The following is a 26,262-nucleotide window of genomic DNA, read 5'->3' as shown; positions in this document are numbered from 1 at the left end:
GTACTGACGCAGACATCCACACAAATACATCAAACACAGTGTTTGGTGACAGTAGAAAAGATAAAACTCTTGTCCAAGATTTGTATGGTCGATAAGTAGAACCACTCAAAACAACACTTGGACAAATGTTTTCACTGACTTCAACTCTGGGTTTTTGCTCCAGTAGACATTCAAGAGTTTTGTGTAAGAGAGAGAAACTTGACTCTTCAAGAGGAACGTCAATGTCTACTGGCCCATGGAATAACGTAAGGAGTGACGCCATAAATACAGGGATTTTATGTTCCCAGAAACAAGAGCTGGATGGATACTTGAAGACTCTGACCTCCTCTGAGTGACCAAGGCTCTTCTAAATCTCCTGATAGAAACCTCAGTTTTTCTGTTCGGTAGTTCTCATGTTTTTTTCCCCACTGTATTTGAATATAGCAACGTAAGCTGGTGTTAGCGAGGTGCATCGTTGGGCCCCGCCTTGCTTATTTGAGGTACGGCTCGGCGATGGGTTTATTTAAAATACCGGGAGAGGAATGATCAGGCAGGCCTGAGAACCAGCTACATGAAGAATGTCAAAATAAATCCAGTCCAAGTCTTGATTGGTTTGTTCGGCCTTTTCTGTCTGTTGGTTTCTCTAATATTTTGTATGATAATCCGGATGGCTTTGAGAAAATACTTGACTATTTCATGAACCCTGAGTGGAGGTGTACTTTCAGAAGACAAGTATGTCACCATATCTGGTCTCTTCGTGTTCACACAGTCAAATGCGAAGTGATTTTTGATTTTTATCAAACTTGACATGTGCATACTCGTAAAACAAGTATGAAATGTGGGTTAACTTCAACTGGCAGTGGAAGAGAGAAGGCCCCTCACAAATGCAGCCAGGCACATCATGCTCCAGCTCTGTGTGCTTAGCGTTTGAAGGGTCCACACTGGATTGTTGTAAATGGGTGATTGGAGGAGATGGACACGAAGCTGTGGAAAACATTCAGCTGAAAATGACGTCCTGTTAGTCTGTTAGGAATTTACATTGCAAGTCAAGTCTGGAACGCAGCGAGCAGATGCCACTTTTAATTTTTTCAACTTTAAAACTTTAAATCCTTCCAGTTTTGAGGTTTCAACCATTTCAAACTCACTGATGCTTTGAAAATGCATATGAATGGTATAGTGTTGGGAATGTCATACTATATTTTCCATACTGAAACAAACTGTCCAGGTCAAATATCTTCACGTCTTTGCAAGCAAAATTAAAAAAGATCTGGAATGATCCCCCTTTCTTGGAAATTCCCCCCTGTTCATCTGTATATTTCCTTGAAAAAAATGTCACCCAGCAGATGAAATGCTAACCAGATGTTAAGCTGCCATTGGCAGAGGGTGTCCTTTAACTCATAATGGCTCAATATCGCACAAGTTGCAGCGGTGCAGCTCACACGTGTCTCAGCTGTATTTGCTTTAAGTTCTCCCGGTGAAGGCAAAGCTATCTCTGCTGATTGTATAAGTCACTTGTTTCCGTAAGAGGATGGAAAAATATCACGATCATGCTGGAAAAACAACCATGACATTCCAAAGGAGAGACATGGCTTTAACAGTATATATTTGTGATTATCATACCTGTCTGTAATTTGCAGAAAATTGCTAATAATCAAAATATGTCTTTTGTAATTGGATCACATACTCCCGGGAGATGAGGACGTGCCGCTGCAAACTGTTTTGCTAGAACAATGTGAAAAAAGTAAAAGATATTTGGTTACATTAAAAAAAAAAACCCTCACAATGACATAAAGAAAAAAAGTACACAAATATTTTGTGAATCTATAAGAAAGTGATACATCAACTTGGTGCAGGTATGAGCCACTTAAAGATACAATTTAAAAATCCTCTCGCACTGTAAAAACTTTCCAGTATCACAGTCAAGTAGTATAAGTACTATACAAAACCTGTCCGAATTTACATTTCAGTTTTAGGTTAACATACAAAAAAACACCAACAATTGTCCTGTTTTCATCAAAAAATCACCAAACAATATTGTGTATTTATATTTTATACAGAGCTATTGATAAGACAATAACAAATGCAGTGTTTTTACATTTTCATAAACTGGATAAACTGTCAACAGCACTGGACCAGCAGGCTGTCATTGAACACAATAACCCAAGTATGAATACGGCACTTCAGAAGGGAATTTTCTGTAACATTTGCTAGTACATCAATGTTAGAGATAATTTGAAATCAAACTCTTAGCTAAATTTAAGATACTGAAAAAATAGATTCTATCCGTAGTTATAAATGTATTTTGTAAGTTTTTATCTTTTTATTTTCCCTTAAAATAATCTCTGTTCTTTTCTAGCTTTTCCCTCCAAACACAAAGGACTATAAGTGAGATGAAGTCGGGCTCATATTTCATTGACACTTGATATTCTCCAACAACTGGAACCATAAAATCATCACAGCCGAAATTGTGAAAACAGCTGAACTTGGCCTGAAAACTGAAGCAGATACAGAATACTGGAGCTTTCTGTTAAATATCCAAACAGATCTGTCCACAAACACTTCAAGGCCTCTCCGCTCCCACCTGAAACTATCTTGCTTTACTATCTCAAGCTGGTGTTTTGCTCACGTGTTCAGGCTCTGGCTCTCTTCAGGGCTTGTCTGCTGGCAGATTGCTGGATGGTAGGTATGTCCAGAGCACTTCTTCAGGTGGATGGGCACATCTTCCTGGCCTCTGCTTCCACCTTTCCTAGCCTTATCCTTGTCTCTACGGACCTGAGATGTCCCACTGCTGCCCTTTGAGGACACCGTCTGGCCTCTGAACAGCTGCGCTCGCTGCTGACAGAGTCCGACCTTACTGAGGAGGATGAATACGTCCCCCCTGAAGGCCTTAGTGAAGATGGCGTACAAGAATGGGTTGGCACAGGAATTGAGTGGGTAGAAGAGCACCAATAAAATCTTGGAGTTGGAGACTGTGATGAGCGGCCGGTCCAGCACGGCTGACATGGCATAGAAGGAGATTGGCGCCATACACAAGAAGTCAGTAAAGATTAGGACAGCCATGCGCTTGGCGATGTTGGTATCCTTGGATCCAGAACGGTAATGTGGGTTGTGCACTGCGCAGTAGATCTTGAAGTAGCAAGCACAGATAACAAGAAAGGCCAGGATGTTGAGGACCAGCACTGACAAGATGTAGACCTGAGCCACTGTGGACTGGGTGTCCATTGGGAGACAGATGCTGACCTTCTGGTAACTGCTCACCCCAACCAATGGGAGCAGGGCCAATAGGAGGCAGAAGATCCAACCGCCTAGCATCACGGCTGCAGCATGGTGCAGATGCAGCTTTCGATCCAGCCGCATAGCAAAGGTGATAGCGTACCACCTCTCGAGAGTGATCACCGTCAAGGTGTAGACGGAAAGCTCGCTTGCGAAGACCGTAAAAAACCCTGCAAGTCCACAGCCAGGCCCTGTCTGCCAGTCTATGGCATGGTTGAAGTACTCGGATCGTGTGTGGAGGTCTACGGAGGCGATGAGCAGCAGATAAATCCCCATGCACAGATCTGCAAAGGCCAGGTGGCACATGAGGAAGCGGGAGACTGAGAGCTTGTAGTGGCTGGTGAGCAGCACCAGGAGCACCACCACATTCCCCACAACAGCCAGCAGACTCACAAACCACACAGACACTCGCAGGAAGCCAAAACCCATTATGTCCTCACAAGGATTGAACTCATCGGGCACTGGTGCACACGTCACCTCTTCTCCCTCCTCACACACCACATAATCGTAACGACTGTCAAAGTCTTGGCTGGTGTCCTCCTGGGGGTTCTTGAGGGTCTCTCCGAAACCCACATCCTCATCTGGCCGGCCCCCAAAGTAGGCGTGATAGTGGAGGCTGCCATGGAAGTCACCTCTCCTCCAGTCTTGCTGGGACTCTTTGTGGCTTCCATCATTTGGCTCCTGGTCTGGCATTGTTTCCACCACACCGTCCCCTTGGAGGGAAGGCATGCCAAGGGGCCCCACAGAGCGCTTGTGATGCTGCTCGTAGAACGCCGTCAGGTTACAGAGGATGTACTCCACATAGCTGAAAAACACATACAGATTGAGTCCATAAAGTGGTACTGTAGTCCTAAATGAGGCAAAAATACACAGAACTGGCTTCAACTCTCACTCGCACTAAGTGTCAAATCAAATCATTTCATTTATATATCCAGTTGAAAAGTGATTCCTGTTTTGAGAGTCATTATTAGTCTGGCTCAGGCTTCTTCCTACAATAACAGCAATGAGTGACACTAATTGTGGCAGCGCTGTAAGAAGTTATAGGTAAACACGTCAGGGAGTTGATTCAATCCCTGCCAAGAGCCACACCATACAAGTGCAGCTGCCCCACTCACTGTGGTAGATCATACACATACACAAATGCATTCTATTGGAGGATGTTTGTTTTGACTCTCACAAGTCCATTCGATGAATGCAAAATTTAGAATTGATAAAAACTCACCCTCGTTTCTTTTTGAGGTTTTTGAAGCCGCAGCAGTGGCTGGGATAGGTGAGGTTGGCGGTGGTGAGGTGTTTGAAGGTTTTGATGGGTGGCAGTTTCTTGAGGGCCCAGGCATTGTGTGCCTTCAGTGTCCGGAGAGAATCCATACCTGTGGTCGGCAAGGAGGTGATCCCTGTTTGGGAAACGTCTCTTTAAGACAGAAAGGGAATGAAAGAATTTAGGAAGATACAGTAGATGTATTAATTTAGATTTTTCTCTTCAATGGTTGCACTGAACTTTTGTAGCATTCCTACAAAATTGTCCAGTGACGCAGTAAACTAGCCACGTATGTCCTTATAAGATGGGCTGCAGCAATAGATGGATCAAACAAACCCTGCCTTTCAGCCAGGAGATAGACGCTTGTGTCCTAATTGTATCCCATTGTTAGTTATGAGCACAGGTCATTTTTTTGTAACCGTTACCGTGTGCTTTTTCCTAAACTTAATCACGCGAAATAGTTCCATTACACAACATTAACATGTTTAAAACAGCAATCATCACCTGTTTTAATGTGCATTTGAAAAAAAAGAGACAATTAACATGTAATTCCCTTGCATTACTTTTCTGTGGAAACCATACAAATTCCTTGGGAATAAGTTAATGTGAAGAAAGCAAAGTGGAAATGGGCACAAGAGTTACTTCCAATGCATGGGACTAATTATTCTCGGTGACATCCTAGCCATCAGCAACTCTACAGAGGAGCCAGAAATTATGAGACCAGAGATCTCATAGATGGATTAAACAACACTCTCCGTCTGTTTCCTAAAGTCAGCTCCTCTCTCCTTCATCATCTTTAAACTATTACATGTGGTATTTCTTGTGCTCAGCCGTGATGCCAAAGTCGGCTCAACCTCATCGGGACAAAGACATGCAGGGGATTGACAATCTCTCCGACATCCCGTGTGATCCCATTATCAGGACATTCCGCTGTTCAGCGCCGGACACTCCCCCCTTCCAGGGGCCAAGTAGAGGCCAGGTTGTCTTTTGCTTTCTTTAGTTTCCTAACCCATTAAACCTCGAAGTCATTGTATGTGCTCATTAACTTGATTAAATAAAAGAAACACAAGGCAAAACATTTCATATGTGCTAAGAGCTCAGTTGTTCTTTTTTAGTCCCATTTGCTCTCCCCACTTATCTACCCTGTGCTCTTTTTCCTCTCGTGGGGCACATTGTGTAAGGCTGTAAAAAAAAAAAGAGCTGCACAGACTCTGAGTGTCAGTCTGATTTTGTCATTCCCAGATGTTTAGCTCATGACCTCATGGAGGTGACCTCACTCAGGACATGTTCCTCAGTGGAACAGAGGAGGAAGACCTGCACACGAACCCCATTTACCTAAGCAGACACTTAAGGCTAGATCAGAGCCATAACAGCAACTAGATAGCCGTGGTAAAGGGTTTTGGCGATCAAACACCTTTTAAATGGGGACTCAGCTTTAAAAGCGTTGAGAATGGCAGAACCGATGACAGTATCAGAAAACCGTCGGAAGTTTCTCCCTCCCACGCTTGCACACAATGTGTGTCAGATTTCCTGGTCAAAGACACAGCTGTGGGGGAATGATTTTTACTCTTTGATGATATGCTATCCATTTCACAGACATGTCTCATCCAGTCTGCACATTATAAATGAGGAAATTGTTCAAATCTACCTTGACATGGTGTGCAAAATTAAATTATCAAACTAAACCTATTATTTATTGATATCTACTTTCAAAATGGTTTGCTACATGTACATTTGAAATACATCATTGAAACAGTACTTGGCCCTTTCTTGCAGAAAGTTAAATGAGAGGATCAATACCTAGAAGCAGGTTAGACTGCCCTGGCTCTGTCCAAAGATTTGTGACCACTTAAAGCGCTTTACACTACAGACAGCACTCATTCACCCATTCACACGCAGCATCAGGAGCAATAAGGTTCAGTATCTTGGATACAAGTCGGCTGCCATGGATCGAACCACTGACCTTCCGAGTGGGCAACCGCTCTAACAACTGAGCTACAGGCACAAGATAACAAAAAACCTTTAGAGCTCACTTATTAATGCAATACATCTTATTTGTATATAAACTAGTATTGATCTTTCATCTAGCTTTCAGCAAGAATATGAAGAAGCAGCTATATTTCCCAAAGTGTCTTATAACTATTGCTTTAAAGTTAAGCCATGGAACAGGAACCACTGTAGCCAAAAGTGTAAATCAAGATATCATGGTAAAACCTAGTGTAACATTAAATAGGGAATGTTGTACCATCAGTGAACTTACGCAGTAATTTAAGTTATGCAACAATATCTACTTAAAATGCTATAAACCATATTCAGAACACTAATATAGCAGCAAACAACTTTTTGCTATGTAATGATATAGTAGTGTAATACTATCCTGAGCAGAGAATGAAGTCATACTCCCTCTGCATGTGTTGTCATTCAAGCTTCTCTTTTCTTTGTTTGGGTTGCTTGTGCATGCTAGTGCATGTGAATCCCTCCCTTTGTAACACTTGTCCCTCCCCAATTATTCTTCCTTTCTGTTGGAACAGTGTCCATGCTTTCCTTGCACCGTTAGCTCTTTCAGCAGTTAGTACTGTTAGCACCGTTAGCGATGATAGCAGTGCTTGCCGGCATTTCGGCTCAGCAACCATAATGTTTGCTTGTGACGTTAGAAGTGAGAGCTGTGTACAGGCAATCCCGGCCCAGACTCTAAATGTTGTAAAGCCGTATAGCAGCTTGCTAACATTAGCTATCCTTAGCAATTAGTCATACCAGATCAAGTAAGGCCATAGCAGTAAAACCCTTGAGTGTTTTGAACTAAGAAAGGGTGCATTTTATTACATATGTGATTAACATTAATTTTGATAGAGAATACATGTTTTTTCTTCATTTAAAAAGTGATTTAGTCTTGCTTTAATGTAGGCTATAGCCGCAACTATAGCTCACTACATGCACGCAAGTTGAGTTAAGAATTCTGTGTAGTTGAAGAGATAAGAGTGTCTCTAATTTGAACCATTCAGGTACTTACAGAAGCATGGGGCCGCTGATTTTTCCTGCAAAAGCCCTTTCATCCAACTTGGTAAGATACTTATTCCTGTGAAGGTCTCTGGATAGGAAAGCAAAATGTAAGTTTATTAGGAGAAAAGTAATCCTTCACATTTCAATCAGACTGACAGAGGGGAGGCATGGCATAATATTTTCCGAAGCCTCATCACTTCTGTTTATTTTCTCTCATTTGAAGTGTAAAACATGACAGAAAAAGGTCTCAATCACATTGTTGATTCAAATTAGACAGTATAAGATATGATGGCGTTCTCCTTAAACACGCTGCACCCTCACTACAAAACTCCCTGAATCCCTTAAATCTAATAAGGATAATAGACCTGTGAGGGGTGTGTTTGTCTTGGTCGGGCTGTGCTGGGATCAGTTCCCCCCTCAGAGCAGATCAGGAGCCAAACCAAACACCCATGTGCGAAGACTCACTAGACATCGACCAATGGCTTAATTAGGCTCTTATAAGGACCTGGGATGTGTGTAGGTGTTGTAAAAAAGGAGAGGGGGCTTACATTAATGTCATTAATACCTCATATCCTGAATGTGCAGGATTCTGGATGACAAGAAAAAAAGAAAACATGTTGCAACAAAAGAAAAAAAAACAATTCTTACTTGTTCTCTTGTAATTTATCCAACTGAGGCTATTGAAAATATAAGTAAGAAATAGATTTTTTTCAAGTCTGACCCACACCTGGCGTCCAGTGTGGGTGTATGGGAGGGGGGAACTCTTAATGCAGACTTTCTGATACCAACTTTTGGAAACATATTTTCCCCTGAGAGCTCCAACTTACTAATCAGGAGCTGGGCTAAGGCCCTTTTTAAATACATTTGAGTAGGCTGTGATCCAGCTGCTTTTGTAGTGCAATTTCAAGTCAGGAATTGCCTATGCCAGATGTCAGAAATGGTTTAATCCAGTGAAATACTAAGCAAGTCAATTTTTTTGAGAGATGTAAGACCTCTTAATCGACTGGTGTGCCAGTGAAAGATATTGTACTAGATAAAAAAATAAATCTGGCTTCAGGGGATAGTTCAGATCTTTGAAATGTGGTTGGATAAGGCTACTGTATGATTGACAGGTCGTTGCCACAGTGCACTGTATGCTTTTCAACTTAGAACTTGGACCCTTTCGCATTGCCTTTTCAAGTTAATTAAAACATTTTGGTTGCCTAAAATTGTCTTGTTCAGTGTTCCATTGAACCAAAGAACAGTTTAAGGAGCCGGCTATTCCTTTTCAACAAAAAAATCGCCCCTAACTAAATTGGGTTTCTTTTTAATTGTATGTTTTAAATTCGGTTTTATGTAAAGAACATTGAGTTGCCCTGTGTATGAAATGTGCTATATAAATAAAGCTTCCTTACCTTGCCTTGCCTTGCTAACATAGCTATATACGTAGCTAGTGCTAACTTTAGGTAGTGATGTTGTAGTGTATTTCCAGATCTGCTCTGTGTATTCACTGGCTGCAGAAAAACAATATGGCGATGGCCATAAACCAAGATGCAGATGGCCAAAATGCTATAGTTTATAGTCTTTAAGCTCAGCTAAGTTCAAACTTGCTGGCTCTAGCTCATATTAAATGAGCGGTATCTATTTTTTTTTTATGTAACTTTCTGCAAGAAAAAAAATATTTCCAAAAATGTCAAACTACTCTTCTATCAAATTAGTAAAACAAAGAGTTTATATGAAATACCTACACTTGATCTAGCTTGGTCCCATTGAAGGCATGATGTTGAACTTCTCTGAATCCATTTCCGTACAGCATTCTGGAAAAAAGAAGTTCATACACAAATTTAAAGACAATCACATTGATTAGAATTTGCCACTTGAATGAATATATTTCCCATGTGCTGATAATTCATGCTTTTCTGCATAGCAGTGACAGAGATAAGTAGGACCTACTTATTTCGCATTCAATGGTGAGGTTTCATCTGTCTGTGCAATTTTGCGGTTTTTAGCCCAACATTTTCTAAAACATGCTGTTTTGTGGATTGAAATTGCAATTCCTCTTCCCCTGCTCCCAAACCTAACCACATACATGTGATAGCCTGTTGTGTTTGAGTGTCTGTGTACTTGTTTTTGCTATCTTTGAAGGATTCAAGTGAGTTCAGAGTAAGGACATGTTTTTAAAGTGAGGTAATTTTGGCCAATCTATTCTTCTTCTGGTGGCTATTTTAGGATTTGGTTTGGCTTTAGGGATAAGGCAGCTCACCATGTATTTCTGACAGTTTGTATCTAGTTTACATTTCCCTTACGCAGTTTGTATGAAGGTGTATGGCACAAATGCACATATATTGCGTTAAGTGTTAGCAATTCTTTTCTGTACATTTCTACATGTACCTTACTGTATGTGTGTGTGCATGTGATTGCTCTTGCAGATATCTTACACTGTCAGCACCTCGCTAGTGATGCCACGGAATGAGTTGGCAGGGATCTCGGTGATGTAGGGATGATCAGCAATCTCCCTGCCAAGGAAGACACCGAATAGAGAGGAAATGAAGTCGTGTCATAAATAAATACCTTTCACTGGAGAGTGGCACAGGGAGGAATGTAGTTGATGAATGTATTCTCAAGTATTATGGCTCAGTTGGAAAATTAAATTACATAGAATTTAGAGTATGATGACAGAAAGATGCGAGTATAGATGCTCATTTCCTGCAGAAATGCAGAGGGTTATATATCAAAAGGCAGATTATTGACTCAAAAACAAAGAAGTGGAAAGCACAAGCTCTGCATATATAACATTTTGTACACCAATAACACAATCAAATTTATGAAGGGAACTGGTCTTCAGTTAGTGAGGTTAGTGGTGGCATTTCTCTAAATTGAGACCACATTTCCCATAATCCCTACATGGAATGTAAAGTCGGATAAACATGTAAAAGATTATTTCATCTTTATTCCTTGTGACATTGCAAGAATATGAAAATCTAAAAGCTCAGTGAAAGAACCCATCCATCGTTCCTTAAGTAGTGTGAAATATATTGCATGAAAAAGCTGCTCATCTGGCTGTTGCTTTATCATAGCCAAAGTAATGGCTCTGAATTAATGTGGCAATGAATTGCTGACATAAAATGCCACCCGTAGCAGTTTGAGCTTGCATGAATACCGATTAGTGTACTTAGTTTAAAAGTTGTAACAACTTACAGTATGAAGTTCATGTCATTAGAGTGGATGCTCGTCAAGTCAGGGAAGAAAGAAAGGCCCGTATTGAAAATTCCCCTGAGTAGCAAGAGGACAGAAACAGTTAGGTCATACAGTAGATACAACAGAGAGTACACAAGCTCCTTTAATGAAAAAAATGGTAGATGATAACAGTATTTTGAGCATTGCTATTGCAAAAACAGTCCTAATGATCTGAGTTTTGCAGATGCAGCATGTAATAATAAGTAGCAACCTATTTGTTTACTGGCTTGTTTATTTTTGACATTAAATAGGCCAAGTGTCTAGTTACAGGCCGATGATTCTTATATTACTTTTAAAGGTATTATGTGAAATTTTTGATAATCCTTGTTATTAATGACATTGGTGGCCATTAAATGAACTGCAATCAGCTTCTTCATGCACATGAATCGAATCGATTGGCCTGCTAATGTTGAACATGTTTCCAGGGGAAACATGGAAGTGCCATAAATGGCCTCAGCTCACCCACTCCACCCTTTTGCCCAATTTTGGTATAGTTGGGAGTTAGGTGCAGCCCGGCACCGCCGAAATGACGACGGCTGGAGTTGCTGTATTCCCGTTTGGCCAGACGGGCTTCACTAGATAAAAGTCATTTCTGTGCTAATATGGGCTTTGTGTTGCATTCTGTGTTGTGGTGGATGCCAGTCATTTGTTTACATTAGTAGACTCTATTTACAAGCTAACGTTAGCCAGTGTTGCACACCATTGGTGCTGTAGGGAAACTGTAGAGACACAAGGCACTTGGGAGCACACAGATAGATTGGAGGTGGGGTTATGGTGACCAACAAGACCAATTATAAGCGTGTATCATTCTTTTCATTTTATTTGTTGAACTGCAATGTGACTGATACAGGCTCGCATTAGCAGGCTACAAAGTTTAACATTAACAAATTACCTTCTGTGTTAATAAGACAAAATCGCCATCCATAGCGATGAAGACGAGCAACACAAATGTGTTGTACATATCCTGTTTGGATGAAAATGTAGGCTCTCAAAGCCATGAGCAACATTTGTAGAGACACAATGTAGTCTGCCATTGTTGGTATGTAGTCAGAGAGCAAAGTGGTAGGCAGTCATTAGACAACATATAAATTCAAGGAAGGTCTCAGTTTGCGACACTTATTTTGTACCCATATTTAGAAAAAATGACTGTAAGGTTTTGCTTGGATAAAAAGGTATTGCTTTCACCTTTTTAAAATGATACCTGGTCCTAGTGACAATCCATTCATTATGTATTAATACATGTGTATTGCTATACTTTTCCTAACCTGTACGACTGCATTAAATTCAAATAAAGCAAGACATTCTTGCCCATACTGGTACAAACAATACTATAAATAGATCCCAAAGTCTAAATTATTGCCAGACTTAAGCATTTTAAATATAGACCTTTCATTTTGTGGATTACCATAATGCTGTCAATATGTGGAATTCAACGACAAAAAGAACATGCAATAAAAAATACTCACAGGTATTTGAGGTTTGGAAGATTTTTGAAGGCTTCAGGGTCAATGTAGGTCAGACTTTTTGCATTACGTATCTCTCTGAAAGACCAGACAAGAAAAAAGTGTCCTGAAAATGCACTTTCACATAAAAACAAACTAATTTCAAGTATGAGTAAAGGACAGAAGTGTATGTGGTGGCCACTATGAGATTATTTGGACACACATTCAGAAATACACATTGTGCGGTCTTAAAACTTGCTGACAGAATGGGACAAGGTGCATGCCAGTGTGCGAGAGAAGGGAAACTCAGTGCAGACAGCCAGGGCCGGAAGTTGAGTCCAATTAGTGTTTCATTAGTGTGTTTACTCAGGTCCGCCCTGGGCTGGACTGAACACCTCTCTCTGCTGTCTGAAGCCATGTAGTGGTCTGGGACATGTGCCCTGGCCCTCCTTCACACACCTGGCTAACCACACTCAGACCAGCAGACAGACATGGTCAGGTCAATAAAAGTCACTGAGTTGGAGAGGTTCATCTTCCCAGTGCTGCTGTATAAAGACTAAAGCTTCACTAAAATATCTGATTCATCAGCCAATATAACTATTACATAGTCGGTCAGGCAGACTATAAAACTCCTGAGTGGCATCGTCTGAGCCAAACAAATGAGGTAAAGAGTTTGAATCTTTGTCACAACTATTTGAACTTGAGAGGATCTCATACAGCACTGTAAAGAATTTCATTTCACATTAATTAAGCAGTCTGAAAAGGCTTGTGCCCTGGACTGCAGAATTACTAAAAGGTAGAATCAGGTTCATGTTGAACTCCAATTTTAAAGCTTTGAGTTGGCATTTTGACGGTTGCCATCTTGGTTTTTGGTCGTCATTATGTTTTTTTTGCAACCAGTGCATGCACAGAAGAGATCGGGACCCAAAGGAATGCAATGTTATCCATTAACGTTAGGGCTAGCAAGGGGAATCTGTTATTAAAAATGAATAGCTGACTCCTTGGCGTTCTTTAAGATCGCCCAAACACTAAAAATGACTTTTTTTATGAGAGAAAAATGTTCCAGTTTACTTTGGTGAAGTGAAAACACACTGTGAAGGGGTCAAAGTTAAAGGTGAAAACATACAACGCACCAAGGTTGCAACCTGTCAATCACAAGTTAGCTCCTGCTTTTTAATCTTTTCTATTCTAAATGGGACCATAATTTACAAAATAAACATCATGTTGTAATAAAAAAGGACTTTAAACTAGTGGTTGAGAACTCATCAAGAAAAGGTTTACTGTGCTAATAAATCAAGTGAGAAGTAGGGTCATTTTCCTATTGATTAACAAACAATCAGACTTCTTTTTGCAACTGGTGGAGTCGCCACCTCCTGGCCATTAGAAAGAATGCAGCTTAAATGAAGCTTTATCTAGCCAATTTCTTCCCCCAACAAATGACAAAAAATGTAGAAGCTTTCATAGTCTTTTTGTACAAATACACTGTATCACTACCAATGATAAAAACTGATTCATCTGTATAAAAGACAGATTTTTGCTTCCCAGTAGAAACCAGGAATTCTTGACATTTGTGGTTTCTCTTGATGGTGGCATGATACAAACTTCACCCAGCCCCCTTCTGAATTCTCAGCTCCGACTGCAGTCTTAGATCCACAGCTGCTGTCGGCTTCAAGCAGCCAACAGGAAGCAGAGCATTAATTTGTGTCTGACCCTGAAGGAAACCTGAGAGAGATGCCATTATCTGATGTATGGCACTACACCGCACCAATCAGTGGCAAATAGGCCCCGGAGATCCAAAATACACCCCCAGAACACTGATACAACCCTCAGCTTGCAGTTCGAATTATTGTTTCTGTCTGTATTTTGATGTCTGGAATTCAGCAGCTAATAAGGAGGAAAAGGAGAATAATTAAGATACAAATGGCAGCCAAATGATACACACACATGCATAAAGCCATGTCAAATTAATGTCTGTAGCTGTTAATTAGGTACCGTCTCAAACGGCTAAACATTTTACACAATCATTAAAGAGTGGAAACAAATTGCATACACACAAACTGCTGTGTTACAAAGATGCTGTAACTTGGAACAAATCATTCACATAGGCAGGAAGTCTTGGAGTAATATATGAAGTGCTAGGAGGTGTTCTGCTGGAAAGTGTGTGGTCCACCCGGAGACTCAGCCATAAATCTCTATCCCATAATTGAGAATAGAGTGCAACTTGCTTTGCTTTTTCCCCTGAGCTGCTTCTACAAGAGCTGGAGCATAAAGAAGACGAGTAGTGCAGCCAAATACTGTCTCTCTCTCTGCTCTAACATGCTTATTCTGACTGTCTATTTAGACCAGGCTCGGTATTAATAGTCCAGATAATAAGACTTTTCATTTAATTGAATTGTTTCTTTTTCAATTTGCATGCAGTGATCCCACAACTGGGTACATTTTTTTTTGTCAATTTCTGGAATTGGGAGTGTTCTGATGAGGAGCAATAAGTGGTGTGCAGGAGAGAAATAAGCCTCTAATGTGTTTCTTCCTTGCTTCCATTTGCTGCCGGCAAGGTTCAAAATTAGGCATTTTTCTCTCCAGAGAGCAAATGGAACAGTTTAATCAATACAGATCGATAAAGAGCGTGCCATTTTCCTTTACTCACATGTGGGTGATTTTCCTCAGGCTGTGGAACGAGTGCCTCTCCAGCTTCTGCAGCGTCATGTCCACATATATGTATCTAAAAGAAATACACAGAGCTTATAGCAAATTTACAGCATAAATGATCTTTGTAATAACAAAATAATTGTGTTTTTAACCATCTGGCTAACTTGTAAGAATAAAAGGCACTGTACCAGCATGTAGGGGAAATATAAGACGTGTTTTTATAAATGCGTTTAAGTGTGTGTGGCTCTAAAAATGATCCTAAAGCCTGCAACTCTTTCCTGAATTTATCAACCCACCTAGCCTAAAGCTTCCAAAGTCACGGGTAATTTTACAGGTATGCACCCCACATATACATTACCCAGTCATCAGTCACTCTGCTCCCATTTGTTATTACTTGGTAACAAGTATGCTCTTTAAATAAACCATGAACCTAGCACTCGAACAACCTTAAAAATGACTTGAAAAGAAGCACTGTCTATAAAGCTATATTGATATACTTATAATGCATTATAATCTGCTTATAGCACTGAAAAAACTATTAAAAGCACTTGTAAATAGTCATAATGCTTTTTAATAATAATCTCAACACATCACGACTTAAGGTCAAGTTTCATAATTCTTCATAATTGCTGGTCACTTCCAGACTTTGTTTTTGCAAGAATCATAGTGTATTATCATTCTCATAGTTGTATTACCAGACATGTGACTCAAGTCATTTTGTCCAAGCCTCAAGTATTACCAAGTCTTTATTTTTTGTCTTGGGCAAGTCAAGTTTCAGGTTATGTCAAGTCAAGTAGAGTACTTAAGGCAAGTCAAGTCACACCATAACCACAATTATTTAACAGACATTGATTGCAGCATTATATGACGCATGGACATTTTAAAATGTGATCCACATTCAAGAAATGTAACGTTGCAATGCCAACTTTTTGTTCTTGGGAAATTAATCATTATGCGGCTAACGCTAGCAAGCTAAGGAGTTGTGAGAGAGCATATTGTATCTGGCTGATCCAAATTAGTCTGATGTTTTAGTAATGGAAATTGTTACATAGACACTTGCAATGTCACCATTAACAACATTTAACTATTTTAATAAATTATAATTAATATTTAAACTGAGAACATAAAATTAACAGAGACAAGTCATTTCAGTCATCAAGTCAAGTCTTAAAACTTCCAAGTTAAGTCATTAATTTTCTGTCAAGTCAAGTTGCACTAGAGTTGACTCAAATCCAGCCCACATCTCTGTGTAATAAATTATAAAAAACAATGTATAATGCATTATTATCGGCGTTATAATGCATTATACATGGTTGCCCATCAAGTTGGAATAATTCTGTTTTGAGACACAATCCTCTGTTAAATTGTGGTTTCATTCGAATTGTGATATCTTTGGAAGAGATTGATAAATAAAGTTGTGAGATTTATATGTCAAGAATAAACCACATAGTCACCATTATTTCATGGAAAGCGGTAAACAAAAATGTATATTTATAGTGCATTATAGACACAGGCTTGCAAAAACAATGTCAGAGAGCAACCAACAATCATATTATTATAGATTAATTATATATTGTATGTTTAGTATGATGACACTTGACCTTGAAAGTCATTATAAAATGCTTTTTGCTTCATATTATAAAGCACTATGAATATTTATGAGTACTTAAAGATATTATTATGCAGTGCTATTAATAATGATGTGTAATGAGTAGGTTTATAATGCATCATAAAAGTGAACCGAAAAGAACACAACATTAATATTATTACAGGCACTTAATAAAACACACTTCAGTGTTCACAAACTAAAAAAAAAAGCTTGTGTTAAGAATGTGACTGACATTTAGCTGGTTTTCCATCATGCAGTCTATCACTTTTTCTGGATCAGGAACAAAGAGTCAATGGAAACGCTGGCTGTTAGCACTGGCTGTTTGAGGCTTACAGTCTCATCCACCTCAGTCTCCCTTCATGCATGACTTGGACGCAGATGCCGGACTCAGCGGCTGGGGATCAGGGCTCAAGTGTATATTTTACCTCTACACAGAAACTCCACCTCTACTGGGAGTCTAAAACCAGCACACACCCAAAACGCTCTGCTGGAATACCTAACAAATGTCCAAGCTCCGTTGCGGTCGAAGCACCAACATTCCTATTGAAGGAACGCATTAGCGCTTCCAGCTGTGATTAGGAGCCAGCGGTGATACTAACCAGAGAGCATATCAGCTGCTTGGGTGGGAGACAGAAAGGAAAGGGGTGGGCAGTTTGGAACTGGGATAGATTCCCACTTTTTTAAGCAGAGCAGTTGAAAGACAACAGGTGGATGAGGGTTCGTGTTTGAAAAGCAGTAAATGAAAAGTGTTCGAGCCTTGAATGGAATAATCCCTCTGAATAAATTGCCACTCACATCCTTGAGATGTTGACCATGTTGGCAAAGATGTCTGCTGGCACGGATGACAGGCGGGTCTCAAAAAGCCATCTGGTTGGAAAAGAAAGACATTTTAGATGTTTCAAACACATTTTACTCTCAATGTCTTCTAATGCCTTTTTGTCATTAGCATGGTGATCTTTGACATTTTTAAAGGAAGTACTAGATATTTTGGCAAAATGCTTATTTGCTTTCATGCAGAGAGTTAGATGAGAAGGCCACGCTCACATCTGTGATGTAAATATATAACTGGAGCCAGCAGCGCAAATAGCTGTAACCGCTAGTTTGTCAAAAGGTATCAGATCTGTTCACCAGTAACTTAATAATTAACGACCACCAACTTGTGGTTGTATGCCAGTCAAGTTGCACTTAACATCCATGTCTGTCCAACCTCATTATGTTTTGAAGACTTTCAAGAAATTTAACAAGGTGCCAAGTATATATATTGGCAAAACACAGATGCTTCACACAAACCTTCAACCCAGCAGAACGGAAGATCTATACAATCACCACAATTTGAAGGTGGACACCCAAGATTGGTGTCACCAATTCACTAATCTAACCAAATGTGATATATGGTTGAATAATGGCCAGAAAAGTGTTTTTCCAGAATATTATGATGTTACAGTGAAGTTGACCTTTGACCCTTTGGTTTAAAATGCCATCACTTTATCATTTTATCCTATTAGATATTTGTGTAAAATTTTGTATCAATAAACGTATGAATTCTTGTCTTTTGGCCACAAATGTGTTAAAAGAGGTCACATTGACTTTGACCTTTGACCACTAAATTCTAATCAGGTCATCCTTGAGTCCAAATAGACATTTGTGTCAAATTTCGACAAAGTTCTGAAAGGCGTTTCTGAGACATTGCGTTCATGAGAATAAGACGTACAGCTGAAGGGACATACAGAAGAACTAACAGAAAACATAATGCTACAACATGAAAAGCAAAGTGTGATAATGACACACTGTGGTTTTACAGGTGGGTAATGATACTGGTTGCTTGGCAGTTGATCTTGGCCAAGAAATAGTCCTTGTAAAATGAGAAATTGATACATTTTTATAAAGATTAAACAAATGAGATATAAGATGTTGGGATTCAAAGGTGCTGGTAGATGAATTTTGTTAGTGTTGGACAGAGCTTTTCCCTCCTGTTTGTAGTATTTGTACTAAGATAACTGTCTTCATATTCAAATAAAGAAAAGAAGAGATATAAAGGTAAGAGAGGAAAAAGGGGGAAAGACAGATAAAGGCCCAACACTGATTTCAAAATCAGATGAAGGGTTTCTTTGAAGTAAATGGTGAAACAGCCCCCCCTGCTCTAGAAACAAGGGAAAAAACAAAGACTGGACCTGAGCTGGCAGCCAAATCAAACAATGTCTGGGTCTGTTTAGGACAATGTTTCAGAATATCAGGTTAAGACCTAAGTGTGGGATACACAGTAAAACAGACCTCCACATCAGTTCCCAATGTTACACTTAAACTGTTAAACCAAGGGTTATGTTATGAGAAAGATAATAATTAGAATGTGATCTGTATTCCTACATTTTACCCACAAATCAAACATTTGATTGTTGGTGTATTTTTAAAATGACAAGAAATTCAAAAACATTTTATAAAACAGAAATTGTTTAATTTTAAGGAAATACACCTTGTTGCTTTATTGCTTGGAATTCGATGGGCAGATAAATATGGAATGGGAATCATGGAGCATTTTGGGCAGCACCACCATTTTTGGATGATAGAATTGTAGCTACGATAGCTATCGCTATCATCACTGGCCATCTGTCATCTATCAATTGTTCATCATCAGAAATATATATGCACGAGTTAGTAAGCTAACTGGCTGCACTGCAAAAAAAAAGAAAAGTTGGGTGAACTCAAAATTTCAAGGCAACAAACTTCGATAAAATTTTGATTTGGACAATTAAACTAAATATTTTAAGTTTTGTTTTTGAGTTTGCTCAACTCTGAAATCATATTTTTGTCAACTCAACTGTAAATTGTACTAACTTATAATTTTACATTGTAATAACTTTTAATCCTTACTTCTGCTAACTTCTGCAATGTGCTGAATTGGCACTATTGTAACGCCGCTATGAAATGTCAGCTAATGTTGCCACCACAATTTTGAGTTAGCATTAATACGCTAATGGCTACTCTAGCATCAGTTAGCCGCTAGCGTCAGTTAGCCGCTAGCTTTCGCTAATGACCGTATTTCACCACTTTCCCGCATTTCACAACAAAGAAATAAGAGTAAGCAGAACTATTGTCCCTTGTTGTGAACCCCAACTTAAAGATATAAGTAACAACAACTCACCAACTTGTTTTTGAGCAGACAACTGGCTTCCTTTGTTGTGCTAACTTACATAATTGCCCTAAATGTCAATAATTTATATTTCCAAGTGTTACCAACTTAAATCACTGTTTTAGGCCAAAAAATACAAGTTGGCTTTTTTGGCTATAGATTCATGTTCAGCATATAGAAATATAGAACTGCTTCAAGTGACAAAGTAGGTAAAGAATGGCACTCAGAAAGTACAGACCTCCACCAAGTCATGCCTTATGTCGCAATGTTAACATACCGACTTGATGACCCGACTTTAGATTATTCCGATGCCACAAGAATACAGCACAAATGCCCTAACTCAACGCAATGTCAACAAAAGTGAAAAATAATCTGTGCATGCACCCCATGATTTGGATCTATTCCAAACTTTAATTGGATCTTCCTTAGCCCTGGCTACACCTGTTTACCAAGTTTCACAAAAATCGTGCAGGTAGTTTTTTTCTGTAATTCTGCTGACAAAAAGACAAACCAAGCAGAAAACACGATCCCCTTGGTGGAGGAATAACTGTATCTCCCAAAATGTTTTTATGAAAGCATTGTTTAACCTAGCTAGTCAAAGTGTGTTATTTCTGTCCTGTGATCTTGCTGTAGATTTTGTTGTGCTGGATTTGGGAATCACAACATGGTCATAGAGGAAAGCAATTAAGATGGTAGCCACATGTGTTGATGTCATGTTGTACTCCAGGGCCACCCTGCAGTAGGATGCACATTCCGTGTTTGTTCCACTGCATCCTGCCTCAACTAGCAACAGTGCATGCATCCATTTGGAAACAGGTTTGAAAAGTGACTCAGCCAAAGCCACCATCCTCGTGCACCTTTGGTTCATCAGGGGAACAATAGACTAATTCAGAGGCTGAGATCTGGCCCACGAGTCTGAATCATGCTCTCATGGGGGGGTTGGTCAGTCAGTAGACACGGGAGCACAGCACCCAGCACGCGCTTTGACAAACTCAAACAAACAGAGGGACACAGAGCAGACCCTGACACCAAACACCCCTGTCAGAACCGCGCCGATTCGCCACCACGCTCAAATAACCAGCATGCATTTTCTCTCAGGGAGACGAGCTATGAGCCCATCTTGGAGGCTTGAGGAGAAAATTACTCCCCCAATTTGTCATTTTGGATGGAAACCCGAGAAAACAAACAGGTTGGGAATTGAGTTTGAAGTGGGGAGAAGCCACATAATTCGTAATATTGCCAGCATTGGGTTGACAACATCGCTGTGTTTACTATGGGCTCTGTCTCATTTTTATGTTTAATAGTCTGTGGTGAAGGGTTGAGAGGGTCACTTACATATTCTGCTGCACTTTTCAACCTCCAGTGTGATTCAGTGTAAACTACTATCATGCAAAAATGCTGTCTCTATAAAAATCCTTAACGACTTCTCAGTCTGAATGCTCGGATATGAATTACAGAGTGTAGGAAGATAAAAGAAAGTAGTTCAGACAGCTGTTGGTGGACAATGATTTACCTTTTAGTTTTATTCTAGGTTGTATTAAAGATTACATTGTTTTTTCATAAATAAATGAGGTACATTGTAGAATCTGAAGTAACAGTAACAATTTCCATTACATGATCCATCGGTACAAATTAATAGATGGGAAAATGTCAGAATTTCCAGTAATCTTAGTTCCAGCTCATCATGTTCAACGTCCCACTTCTTATTTCACAATTAATCCCAGTGCTCATCTGTTACCATTCAGAAAACAGCATTAGGATTTCACTCTTCAGTCAGTTTTATTAGATGAGAGGTCAAGGGACAACCAATATCACAAGTTATCACATGTTTAAACCCCAATCCAAAAATGCTGAGGTTTTTGAAAGACTGGAACTGCTGTGTTTTTTTCCCCTTTTCCCTTGAAGTCTTTTTCCCTCTTAATTATTCTCAAATGGAACTCTCCGGGTGTTTGAGAAATGTGCTGTAAAAGGTAAATATTGTATTTGAATGCATCGTCCAGACGCAGTCGGGAGTCACGCTACGCAGGCTTCTAAGCGTGTCTGTGCTTTCCTTTCCACCTCTCTGACTCCCAGTGACACATGGAGTAACCTCCACAAGTACACACACACACAAAGGACTCCAAGCTCTAAGTGTCCACATATGCACACTCACTCACAGACACGCACAGACGTCTGCTTTGCATTCACATTTTGTTTTGTGAAGAGAACTTTGACACATTCTCCTTCACAAAAGGAATTTCTAACCAAAACCTTGTGTTGATAACAAAATTAATGCAAAAATATTGGGCTCTAATGTGGCATTTAAAAAAATGATTTATTGATAAAGAAAGCAATTTAAGAACACAGACCCAGACCTCCACTCATGTTGAGAATTTTTTTAGGAATCACGGTTATTTGCTTTCTGGCAGAGAGTTAGATGAAGTGATTGATAACACTCTCTTATCTGTCTACTAAATATAGTTATTGCTAGAGGCAGCAGCCAGTTCCATTAAAGGGATACTTTGAATTTCTTCTAAGGGCTGTATGAGGTACTTATTCATGTTCTTTGGGGTAAAAAAAAACAGTTTTTGTCTTTGTGCTACACTAAGCTAACCAGTGCTAAGTGTAGCTTCATATATAACAAATATGATACAAATATGAGATGGTATCTTTCTTGCAACAAGAATAAAACAACAGATTACGACTCATAATTTTGTTGATTTGTTGGCAGTGGCTGTAGTAATTATGATGGGAGAAAAGGAGGAGGTGAGGCAACGTAGTCTTAAGAGCGATAAAGTCCGCAATATTGTTTCTTTTGCAGCCAGTGCATGCACAGAGCAAATCGGGAGGCAGAATGATGCCACGTTATCAGCTTGGTCAGCAAGGGCAAATTATTCTTCAGAATTAACAGCTGACTCCTTCAAGTGTCTTTTAGCTGAACTGAGTGCTGAAGAAGATAGTTAATGAGCCCAAAAAATGCTGCAATTAACTTTGATGAACACTAGGAAAGGGTAAAAGTTAGTTAGCTAGGTAGCTAGCTAGCTAGCTAGCTAACTAACTAACTAACTCACTCACTCACTCACTCACTCAAGTATCAAGTAAGAATTTAAGTAATTTTCCTATTGACTTTCATACCAATTGAGTTATTTATTTTTCCTACCAGCGGAGTCGCCCCCTGCTGACCATTAAAAAGAATGAAAGTTTAAGGCACTTGTGTATTGGCTTTACTTTTCAGACCTGGTTTTGCTGCTTGCATGTAACACAGGAAGTAGATAATATTTACTAAACCTTTTTTATGCTCTTTGACCATAACAAAAACTTACTGAGTTGCCCTGTCAAGATTAAATCAAATATCTATCTTTGTAGGCTCAATAAGTGGCTAAAATCTTGATGGAATCTGTAGGAATGGACCACACTGGCCCGACCAGGGCAGCAAGGTCGCCCATTCCTGAGTGTGTGAACAACATAATCACACTCCATCACGCCTCATCTGCTCAAACATCCCACTCAATAGACAGTCTATTTTGAGCTTATTTGGCAGATATTTTTTATCAGGAGGGGTGACAATCCCATGCTTGGTGGCATGCTTTCATGTCTCTCCATCCTCCTAGAGGGCTTTCAAGTGAATTGGGGCAGTGATCGGGAGATAATTTTATGTGATGGGTGCTGTTTGAGGCAATGCAAAGCATGGAGAGGTGTTCCAAGAAACTGTAAGAAAGGAATGATGATTATCATAACATGCCTTTGAAGGAATTTTGTGGAAGAGAAACAGCAAGGAGGAGTACCAACTGATTACTTCCACAACAACATCACCAAAAGTTCACTTTATACAATGGAACAGTATCGTCTGATTTATCACTCAAGAATGCTGCTTTAAATGGAAAGAGCCTTTCTAATTCTTCCAGTTCTATGTTTCCACACATCCCTCTGAAGGGCATGTGTTTCCATCACTCAAGGCCATGGCAAACTTGTCGCTCTGTGTTGCATAATTTTTGCCCTGTACTTAAGCAATTTAGGAAGTGTAAAAGCCCCGCTACATTTTTCAGAAGTGACCCTGACATATTACATCATGTCGGCTCCCAGGATTCTTTACAGATTCTTTAAGGTCTCAGATAACAAGAAAACAGACCGCACACAGATCAACTGTTGATTGGGTACTTTTTTTTAAATGACTATTTTTGTTGGTTTAATCTCCCACTGTTAACAGTCATAAACAGCACTCCTCCTACACTGTTTTGTTATTGAAAGGTTTTTTTTCATGAGTGAAAGCCTTGTTGCAACTTGCTGCTATACTTGTATGACTGTAAATTTAATATTTTTGATTTTGGGTTTTTTGTTTGAAAAAATATTTTAAGTATAAAGAGTTCATATAGGACTCTGGGAAATTGCGAGTGGGATGACATTTTCTGATATTTCACAATTTGAAAAAAATAATAGAATTGATTTATTAAAAAAAAAATCAACATGAAATCACTTATAAAAGTAGTTTCAGTCCAAGTAGAAATATTCTTTTACTGTCTTATTACCGTTATTGGAAAGAGTGGACACACTGTGATTTCACTTCACTACATATATAGTTTATACTGCAGTCTGATAGCTGGAAAATAACATCCTCCAAATAGTGTGTGTCGGTGTTAGCTTGGCTGTTTGTGAATTAACACACTACTACTGTAACTACTGTAGAGAAACATTGCAGGTAAACATCAACATCAAAGTTGAAGCTGAATAAATAAATGTGAGCAGGTATGTTTTTTCTTCTTCTGAAATGTCCTTTAAAAAAAAAATCACATGCAGGACATTTAAAATGGTTTAAATACCCTGCCGGAATCTTCTGTTATGTTGCGTGGGGAAATTAACTCCTTCTATATATTTTGTAAATATTTTGTAGATAGAATATGTTTGTATGTATGTGTCTACTTATGTGTGTTATTTTAAAGGTTTATGGTGTATGTTTCTTTCTTTTTCTTTGCTCTAAAACTGAGCTACCATGCTGTACAAAAACACCAACATTGTTGCGTGGCATTATTAAAGTGTCTTGTTTCTTTATTTCTGTGTCCGTCTCTCTCTATCCATCATCATTTTTAAAAATACAGTACATCTACAAATTGCCAGACTTCAGGACCATTAATAATGCATTGACATTAAATATTGTAGTGTGGATTTGATAATTAAAAAGGTAAAGGAAAAACTCCAAACAACAACTAAAACTAAACTAAACACAAATGCAGAAAATGTCCACTATATATTAATTTGGTAAATTCAGGTTGTGTTTTTACCCTGCTCAGTTACATGTATCTGATTTATTATATATGATTGTTAATTAATATGGTGTAATTATGCTATTTTTTAGTAAAATAGGTGCAAATTATTTAATCATTATAGTCATTAAAAATAGTTGTCCAATCATGTATTATGTATCATTTTAGTGCTACATTTGGCTACATTTCACACTAAATCAAGAATAGTCCCACTGACAACTTTGGAACATAGCTTGTTAGTCATACATATAATAGCATACCTTAAAAGGAATAACCACTTAACATCATAGACAGACTCCAACTCCCAGTGGGAGCACTTTGAGGGAATATTCATGATATTATAATGATTTTTCCTCGGGGGGTTAAGAGCACTTTATACATTCAAAATGCATGAAAAAAACAGCAGAATCTCTTTTACAGATGTACGCCTACTTACAGTGTCTCGGTGCTTGCTGGAAACCTGGGGAGAATATCAATGTCAAAGCAGGAGATTGTGTGAGTCTTCCACTCAGAGCACTCGCAGACAGCAGGGCAGGAGTCAGCCTCCGACACGCTGCTCACAGGCAGAGTGACGAGCGTAAACAACGCGCATGTTATCACCTGCATGCTGGAGGGCTGCTCGCTGTCAGATTCGCCTCAAAATATCTCCACACTGACTTCAGCCTGTCTTCACAGTCCTCTTGGTGTCCTTCAACAAGTGTTTATATCAATTTAAGTAAGCCAGGCTAGTCTGTGGTGCTTGGTTTTGGTGTATAATCCTCAGGTGGAGACAGTGGAGCTGCACGTGTGCTCATGGGCCCAGGAGTTTCTGTGGAGGTGATGCTGTAGGACGGACAGCTGCAGTTCTGTGGTGGGTTTGGAGGTGGTCTTCAACTTGAGGGGAGGGTGGACTTCTGAGGCACTCTTGTGTTAGACTCGCGAATAGTTTCTTCCCCCCTTGAGCCGTGTATGCTGCTCTATACAGTGAAATAAACTTTCGACTTTAGGATTTTCGATTTAAACTTTTTGTTTGTTTCTATCAGCCCTGTAAGCTTTGCCATTGTTAGACTATTGCGTCTAAAAACCCTCACCCTGTTAAAATAATCACCTAAATAATTTCTTTTAAAACTTTTCAAGTTTTTCAGGAAACACAAACTGTTAAAATAATCGCCTTACTAATTTTTCAAGTTTTGCAGGAAACACAAAAAACTTCACCAAAAGTGTAACATATGACATTTATTGATCATTTCACTCAAAAAGGATGTAACAAAGGATGGCTATTGGCATAGTAATAACACTGTGTGTAAATTATGTAACTTAAGAGAAATAAATTACTTAGGCAATTTTTTGAACATGCCTTTGTGACTTAAGCAAGATATGGTAACACTTTATTTTGAAGGTGTCTACATAAGAGTCACACAAGCCTGTCAGAAACATGACATGACAAGTATCATGAGCATTAATATTACTTCAAAGTGTCATTAATGTTCATG

General features: G+C 39.2%; 1 protein-coding gene across 1 annotated transcript; it reads right to left on the bottom strand.

Moving 5' to 3' along the window:
• Positions 1 to 2,256: 2,256 nt before the first annotated feature.
• tshr (thyroid stimulating hormone receptor) lies at positions 2,257 to 25,662 on the bottom strand. Its single transcript, XM_059355702.1, has 10 exons — positions 25,227 to 25,662; positions 17,222 to 17,293; positions 14,816 to 14,890; positions 12,193 to 12,267; positions 10,688 to 10,762; positions 9,928 to 10,005; positions 9,238 to 9,306; positions 7,521 to 7,598; positions 4,475 to 4,663; positions 2,257 to 4,057 (listed from the first exon to the last, which is right to left on the bottom strand). The coding sequence occupies exons 1-10, from the start codon at positions 25,394 to 25,396 to the stop codon at positions 2,602 to 2,604; spliced, it is 2,337 nt and encodes a 778-aa protein (XP_059211685.1). The 5' UTR covers positions 25,397 to 25,662; the 3' UTR covers positions 2,257 to 2,601.
• Positions 25,663 to 26,262: the final 600 nt, after the last annotated feature.

This window comes from Centropristis striata, chromosome 18 (genome assembly GCF_030273125.1).
Source record: "Centropristis striata isolate RG_2023a ecotype Rhode Island chromosome 18, C.striata_1.0, whole genome shotgun sequence".
In the NCBI taxonomy this organism is placed as follows: Eukaryota; Metazoa; Chordata; class Actinopteri; order Perciformes; family Serranidae; genus Centropristis; species Centropristis striata.
The sequence above is the reverse complement of the archived record's forward strand: the minus strand, read 5'-3'. Positions and strand labels throughout refer to the sequence as shown.

Bases quoted from the DNA above. Each gene is read 5' to 3' on its own strand.
- tshr (XM_059355702.1), bottom strand. From the start codon at position 25,396: ATGCAGGTGATAACATGCGCGTTGTTTACGCTCGTCACTCTGCCTGTG. The intron at 12,268-14,815 runs GTGAGTAAAGGA...CTGGTCTTTCAG, and splicing joins CTGAGGAAAATCACCCACAT to AGAGATACGTAATGCAAAAA. The intron at 10,006-10,687 runs GTAAGTTGTTAC...CTTCCTTGGCAG, and splicing joins AATGACATGAACTTCATACT to GGAGATTGCTGATCATCCCT.